The sequence below is a fragment of the Mizuhopecten yessoensis genome, unplaced genomic scaffold, assembly GCF_002113885.1.
Source record: "Mizuhopecten yessoensis strain PY_sf001 unplaced genomic scaffold, ASM211388v2 scaffold8409, whole genome shotgun sequence".
NCBI lineage: Eukaryota > Metazoa > Mollusca > Bivalvia > Pectinida > Pectinidae > Mizuhopecten > Mizuhopecten yessoensis.
Window position 1 is genome coordinate 13,104 of NW_018407533.1, and position 8,458 is coordinate 21,561.

An 8,458-nucleotide genomic window follows, 5' to 3' on the forward strand; every position below is an offset into this window, starting at 1 on the left:
TGTTTACCTTGCTGACTAATGAAGCATGTCTGTTTCACACTAGTGTAATAATCTTTAAATGTTGTTTACCTTGATGACTAATGAAGCATGTCTGTTTCACACTAGTGTAATAATTCTATAAAACGGTGTTTACCTTGCTGACTAATGAAGCATGTCTGTTTCACACTAGTGTAATAATTCTATAAAACGGTGTTTACCTTGCTGACTCATGAAGCATGTCTGTTTCACACTAGTGAAATAATCTATAAATGTTATTTACCTTGCTGACTAATGAAGCATGTCTGTTTCACACTAGTATAATAATCTATAAATGTTGTTTACCTTGCTGACTATGGAGCATGTCTGTTTCACACTAGTAAAATAATCTATAAATGTTGTTTACCTTGCTGACTAATGAAGCATGTCTGTTTCACACTAGTGTTATAATCTATAAATGTTGTTTACCTTGCTGACTAATGAAGCATGCCTGTTTCACACTAGTGAAATAATCAATAAATGTTGTTTACCTTGCTGACTAATGAAGCATGCCTATTTCACACTAGTGAAATAATCTTTAAATGCTGTTTACCTTGCTGACTAATGAAGCATGTCTGTTTTACACTAGTGAAATAATCTATAAATGTCGTTTACCTTGCTGACTAATGAAGCATGTCTGTTTCACACTAGTGTTATAATTCTATAAATGCTGTTTACCTTGACGACTAATGAAGCATGTCTGTTTCACACTAGTGTAATAATCTATAAATGCTGTTTACCTTGCTGACTAATGAAGCATGTCTCGGTACCATAACCAGGCAGAGTTACAGCCATGAGGATCTCAATGGGAGTCATCAATCTGAAATTCAAATAAAAACATCATAGAAAGATAAAAAAGTTTTTTATTACTTTTTTGAGTGAGGAGCCATTAACATATACCTTTGAGAAAATTTGATGTTGAATGTTTGTACTCATTGGAATCTAAACAAACATCATTTTGAGATTTTACATTTGATGCGTGGGTTGCGATGTACTACCTAAGATGTATCTATGGTCCAAGTTTGGGTGGTATAGCACTTACACTTTCAGAAAAACTAACTTAAATGCAAAAACTTAATGTTTATGGAGATGCTGACAAAGTCAATGGACCATGAAAGGTAGGCCGCATCCATCATTTGATGCATGGGTTGAGATGTACCACCTAAGATGCATATATGGTCCAAGTTTGGGTGGTGTAGCACTTACACTTTCAGAGATACTAATTAAAACACAAAAACGTAATATTGACGCTGTTGCTGCTTTCGCCGGAAAAGCAACACCTAAGTCTTGCTGCCATGAAGTGATCGCGATAGCAAAGGCAACTAGACCAAAGGCCGAAAATTGGCACAGTGTTTCAAAAGCAATATATTCTTTCGATATACAACAAATACCTGATGTAGTAAGGCATGTTTCGGGACTAAAAAAGATAAATGAAGACTGCATGCACAAGATTTGATATAGTAAACACGTAAATTTGTCTGATGCAGTGTTTCAACAAAATGATCCGACAGTTTGGCCAATGTAGACTTGCATCTTTGGGATTTATAGTTTCAGGTTATCTTCTATTTTTCAAGCTAGTACCCAATTCAATAACGAAAAGAGCCAATGGCTGTGTAAGCTACCGACAGCGAGAGCCCTCGTCTGAGAATTACGAAGCTATGACTTGACCTAAAGCGAGCACATGGTTCTGACAAAAGCTGAAGCATTGTATTCATGAGCAGAGTAAAATAAAGGCCTTTAATATGAATAAGTTACACCAATTGTAAAATAGAGGCCTTTAATATGAATTAGTTACACCAATTGTAAAATGGAGGCCTTTAATATGAATTAGTTACACCAATTGTAAATACGAATGGCTGTTTTGATGATTGGAGGTTGTTATTAAAGTAAAAAAAAACATCTTCAAATCAGGAACATATTTCGCAAACTGTTCTGCATCAATTTTTCGCAGACCCACTTTGAACATTTGGGATTGGTACAACATGGGCTAACGGGGCCCATGTGTCCAATCCAGGATTCTGGAAATATCCTCTCATGGGATCTATATCCAGAAAATTAGATCTAGATATCATGTGAACCCAGGAATTTCCTGATCCGATATCCTCTCATGGGATCCAGGTATATGAGCTACTCATCATGTCTGGATCCAGGTTTGTCAGAAATATCCTCTCATTGGGGTCCGTTTTTTTATAATGGGAAATATCATCCAGCCGTTGGAACCAGGGGCGACCGTTTCGCTCCATGGGGGATATATTGGCAGTAATCCTGGGACAAGGGGTGAAAGTTCACTCCTGGTATGATAACGTCAGTAATCTGTGAGATTTCCATAGCTTATATATGTGTAGTATGATATAGCCCCCAAGGCCAAACCTAAATGTAGATCATCATGATTTCTTCTGTTATGTGTATAAACATGTGTATGCTGATTTATAAGACATATACAACAATGTTGGTCATGATAACATTGCATACCTATACAGTTAATAAATAGCATTTATTAAACTGTATCATATTGTTCTGGTTGTTTATAAAGAACATTTTGTCAGATTTTAGAGGATAGATAACTCAACAACAAGAAAATAAAGGCAGTTATTTGGTTTTTCTTGCATGCACAAGGCCTATAGAATGGCAGCCCAAAGGCTGCACATCCAAAAATAAAACTTGATACATGAAATACAATGTAAAAACAATGGAGCAATTTGGTTAGCTGCAAAAAAGGTATTAAATTCATAAATCTCTGTTTAATTTTGTATCACAAGCAGGATACAAAATTAGGCTTTACCAGTTGTGTTGATAAATTTTGCATCTTCTTTTTTTAGTGTATTTTAGATATTTTTTAATATCAATTAGTTTATTCAATCCATACAAAACTATTGATTTAAATATTGATGACTTTTTCCCTTCTTTCTCAAGAGTGCAAAACATTTGAGAGGAAGTTGAACTTGTAAACTGTTATGCATATGAGTAACACAGTGACAGAGTGATCTAACGTTAGAGAAAGGCTGATCACATACTTTGGTCCATTCAGGTCTGAGGGTACCAGCATCACAACTGCTATGTTATCCAGAGAAATTGCTGCCCTGTACACTTTCTTTCCATTCCTCATTTCTTCCTGGGTGCCAGTGACTTTTATCCTCTCTCTACTTTTGCAGATCATTGTTCCTTCCTTGTTCAGAGTGAGTGAAGTCCTTGATCAACAAAATGAATTCATTTAATCATGAAAATATACTAATACACTTTCTTTACCCTATAGGCCAGGTGAGCATAAAAACTTAACATTAAGTTTCATTTTGATTAAATAAGTGTAGGTATCGTGTCTGCTTGTTACCCGGTAACTTGATAGAACAGCTATGTTCTGTGGTATCCAACATTATGATGTTATTCCATTAACTATGACAACCGTACTAGTATGTGGGCCCTGGCAGTCATAACTGATATGAATGCCAGCTGAACTAGGGTAGTGGCAATGCCATAGAGTGGTAAATATAAAATGTTCGGGGCACAGATAAATATTTATTATCAATATGACATTATCATGACAACTTACCCTTTGAACTCTGCAGATAGAACTACAGGAAGTGAATATAGCACCTGGTCATGGTCAGCTGGTATTGGACTAAATTTGATCCCACGATCCGTGCTCACCACCAGGACATTGCCTATGAGTTCAAGGTCACGTGTTCCTGCAAATTCATCACCCTCTAACTCTCCCTGGGACTTCTCCTTGCTCCAGCTCCAGATCCTGAAATCATCCAATTAAGGTGAAGGAATATACCAGTTATGATTGTGAAGAAGAGTAACACTCAGACTTGGAGTATTCGTCATTCTATATGGCACATGAAGCAACAAGAGGAGTTTTACTGACTTAGAGTAACTTCCCCTGTCACGTTTTTCAACCTTTTTGCAACCAACTTATTGGACACTAATTTTGATGTTGTGCTTTCATAATTCTTATATGGCAACATAAGTTTGACCCCCTTAAAATATCTTGTTTTCAAAATCCATATGGAATATTTTTTTCGAAAAGAACCTTCTAGATCCTGTTATATTTGTAACCTAAAACCAAACCCAAATCTTAAAAAGTAAAAGTTGTAAGGAGTTGTGAAAGACAGCAGTCAATGTAAAAGTAAATTAATATTTCCTATAGAAACATCATGAATTTAGCAGCAGGAAAATATGCTCAAATTTGAACATTATATTGATACACTGTCTACTTTATAATAACAACTTTATACACTGATACACAATCTGGAGTATTCACCATATTTATCCTATAATAAGCCCAGAGTGCCACTATATCATCTCCTATTACTCAATCACAGACAATGAAAAGGCACTTGTTGGCATTTCTACAGAACTGCGATAGATTTGGGTGGTATTATTGGTATGAGTCATGGGCTTATTGACAGATAAATGCAGTACTTTTATATTATAAACTGATAAGCTGTCATACTATAAACTTCCTATTTTGCAGTATTAACACTTCAGCATTATGTGAGAAGTTTTACCTGCTGTTAAAGGAGATGCCAAATAGCTGGCTACCGAACAAAAACATTTGTGATATATCAGCACAGGATGAGGTATTGGTAGGGTAACAGTTGACAATTTCCATGTTGGTTTCATTCATTTTCCTCATATTTGTCACTTTGAACTGTGTATCTGATCTGGAAAAGAAAGTAATACAACACGATACAGTTTAATCTGAATAATATGGATTTGATCATAAGAATCAACACTCCAAAGTGAAATCTATTTGCACTATGTGTAAATATGCTTTGACCCCTTTCTTAATCTTGTTCCCTTTCTTTTGATAAGTTCCTTTCTTAACCTGTTCCCTTTCTTTTGATAAGTTACTTTCTTAATCCCGTTCCCTTTCTTTTGATAAGTTACTTTCTTAATCCCGTTCCCTTTCTTTTGATAAGTTACTTTCTTAATCCCGTTCAATCATGGTTCTACCGCAAATTTTATCTTTGTTTTAATCATCTCAGCCCGCAGATGAGCTAAAATTATATGTGCACAACATTTATAATAATAATTTGGACGAGTTATTCCTTTCTCTCAGAAATATTTCTACAGCAAAATTAGCGAAAATTGGATTTACATGATTTTTTTTTCTTTTCCCCAGAGTCATCACGTTTATTAGGGAACAAATATCTTCAGGTCTATTAATAACAATATATAAGTTCACTTCAAACTCGGACTGTCTCTTTGAATATGATTAGTTATGTTTTTATTTCGATGTCTTACACTTTGTTGAGAAAGAGGTTTGCTCCCGGAATGGTGTGACAAACTTGATTGCGTACTGGAAGGCTAGTTTTTTTGACAGTATTAAATCCAACCTTGTAGGCAAGAAAGGCGTCCCTGGATTCAAGATCCACAGTCTGTAATGGTAAAGGAAGGTTGAGTCAGTGATATTGATGACAGTGGATGTCATGGTAAAGGAAGGTTGAGTCAGTGATATTGATGACAGTGGATGTCATGGTAAAGGAAGGTTGAGTCAGTGATATTGATGACAGTGGATGTCATGGTAAAGGAAGGTTGAGTCAGTGATATTGACGACAGTGGATGTCATGGTAAAGGAATGTTGAGTCAGTGATATTGACGACAGTGGATGTCATGGTAAAGGAATGTTGAGTCAGTGATATTGACGACAGTGGATGTTATGGTAAAGAAATGTTGAGTCAGTGATATTGACGACAGTGGATGTCATGGTAACTCGTGATGATTAATCATCATATTTGTCTAACTCTCGCCAGCTAATTTTTAAATGGAGGAAAATTGCACCATCACTTGTTGGGGAACCTCTCGGTAAATATATCAGTCATGGGCTAAGATTTAATGAAATTTTTAATGGAAAAAATCTATTTATGTAGAAATACATACAGTGAAATTTAATGGATGAAAAGGATTTACAGCAATGTATCATCTTATTTACTTACCCATAAGTACTCTTGGGAGTGTGTCGAAAACTGCTTTGTAAAAAATATCAAGACATTCCCCAACACAGTAATGTGTGTGAGAACAAGCCTGTACATTTCTGGGTGGGCTAAATATTGCAAGTTTAAAGTTGCTGGTTTTTCATATGAATATTTTACTTCTCTTGGAGGTGCTTTTCTCCCTCTTGGATGATACTTTTGTGCCCATGAATTTAATTTATTTTTTTCACATCTGTTGAATTCTCTCCGTTTGTAAGCAAATTGCTGGACTTGTGAACATATCCACTGTCAAATCAAAATGACAAAAAGGATTAAAAATGGAGTTTATTAAACATTGCACAGATCATAAGGTTATCTCTGATCTAATAACATGCTACTACTTCTCGCAATTTTTTGATGCAACAATATTTGTTACTTTAAACAAGAAGGCCTGGAAATATAAGCAAAATTGAAGTTGAAATAGCCAAATGTTGCTGGTAGTGTACATGGTTAGTCAGGGGTTATATTTATATGCAATTGGACAAATTCCTATCGGAAAAGAAGAATTTTGAAGAATTTGCTATGTTTCCCCTATTGGCCCCTCCGCCCCCAGGGGGATCAGACCCATCGTTTATACAAAATTAAGTCCCCTTCACCCAAGGATGCTTTATACCAAATATGGACAAAATCCTGTCATTCCTACAGAAGAAGAAGGATTTTAAAGAATTTGCTAAATTACCCCTCCCACCCCTCAGGTCCCAGGAGGGTAAGACCCACCATTTATACAAAATTGATTTCTCTTCCCCATAGGATGCTACTGTTCAAATTTGGTCAAAATAACTTCATCCCAACGGAAAAAGGAGGATATTAAAGCTATTTATCTATATCCCTTATTGGGCCCCGCCTCCCTGCCCCAAGGGCATACAAAATGTGTTCCCCCTTCAAACAAGGATGCTTCATAACAAATTTGGACAAAATCCTGTCATTCCTACAGAAAAAGGATTTTGAAGAATTTGCTATATTTCCCCTATTGGGCCCGACCTTCTGCCCCCGGGGGGGTCAGACCCACCGTTTGTACAAAATTAAGTCCTCTTCACCAAAGGATGCTTTAAACCAAATACCAAAATTTGTCCATCATAGTTGACTTACTGTTTACTGTTCTCATAACTGAAACTTTATACAGGTATGATATTCAGCAGTTTAATACTCACATTTACATCAACCACACGCTGCTTTGCTAAGCACAAATCTATGAACTTTTGTGCATCCTCTCTTAGTAAAATGTTATCGGGTGACATTGATCCATAGGTTCTTGCCACGGATTCTTTAGCCTCCTGAAACACCAACCATAGAGTTATCAGAAGCAAAATGTTTCAGTGATTTGCTTACATAAATATCAAGGACACGCTGATTTTCTTTGCATAAATAGTAAATCTTAATTGGCATCATGATAGTACTATTCTCCCACTGAACCTTGTACAAAGGTATTGAAGACTTTTTTCTGAGTGTCATGAAATGATAACCAAAGACGGCAATGAAATATAATAATCTTTTTTGCAAAGGTTTATGTTTTTATTTATTTCATTCCAAATGGCCCACTCACATGTGAGCTAATATTTTTATACTCTAGTCATTAATTTATTTTTTAAAAAACAAGAGGCTCAATGGGCCTGCATCGCTCACCTGGTATTAGTCTCACAATTGTAGCCTTAAAAGTGAACTAAAATAAAGCTACAGGCAAAATATCAGTATTTATGACAATAAGAAATTCAAAAGAACCTGTTATAAATCCTGTTAAAAGATTTAAACCCATTTGCCCCTGTGACTTTGAAAGTCGAACGAAGTCATTATGTTGAACAAACTTTATAGCCCTTCATCTCAGCATGCAATTTGCAAAATATCACACTAGACCTTTTGTTTATTGAGATTAGGTCATTTATGGGTATACACATTTGACCAAAAAATACCTTGAAAGTGGGTCAAGGTCATTCAAATTAAAACACTTGATAGCCCTTCATCTAAGCATGTTACTGGCCAAATATCAACACTTTTAGCTTTTTCGTTATTCAAAAGAAGTTGTTTAAAAGTTTAAAACATATTTGACACCTATGACCTTGAATAAACGTCAAGGTCATTCATTTGAACAAACTTACACTGAGAATCACTTAAGAGCGAAAAAATCAATTCTACGACTTAATCTACCTTATTATACCAGTAAACTTCAATTAGCATTGAATTTTACAAAACACAATCTAAATCATAAATTCATGACCGAACTTAATGACGTACCAGCTAAATAATCTATGCATGGCTAACTTAATGATGTACAATCTAAATCATATTTGCATGGCCCAAATTACGGAAACACTCTCCAAATTAGCGGAGCACCATTTAAATTTAAAAACCATATCCAAGTTGTCGGGACATGGACCAGTTTTCAGGAACAACAACCAATTTTCAGGGACAACAACCAATTTTCAGGAACATAACAATTCAATAAGATTGTGCCTTTGTTCCCGAAAACTGGT

At 35.6% G+C, this 8,458-nt stretch overlaps 1 protein-coding gene across 1 annotated transcript in view; it reads right to left on the minus strand.

The window, feature by feature from the left end:
- The window catches only part of LOC110455904, a 15,920-nt gene that overhangs the window by 5,511 nt on the left and 1,951 nt on the right, over window positions 1-8,458 (minus strand). Inside the window, exons 3-9 of the mRNA XM_021506334.1 lie at window positions 7,142-7,264; window positions 5,955-6,236; window positions 5,263-5,396; window positions 4,524-4,679; window positions 3,563-3,757; window positions 3,030-3,203; window positions 756-835 (exon numbers count right to left, since the gene is read on the minus strand). Of these exons, the coding sequence (XP_021362009.1) occupies window positions 756-835; window positions 3,030-3,203; window positions 3,563-3,757; window positions 4,524-4,679; window positions 5,263-5,396; window positions 5,955-6,236; window positions 7,142-7,264 (1,144 nt within the window). The remainder of the gene's footprint in view (window positions 1-755; window positions 836-3,029; window positions 3,204-3,562; window positions 3,758-4,523; window positions 4,680-5,262; window positions 5,397-5,954; window positions 6,237-7,141; window positions 7,265-8,458) is intronic.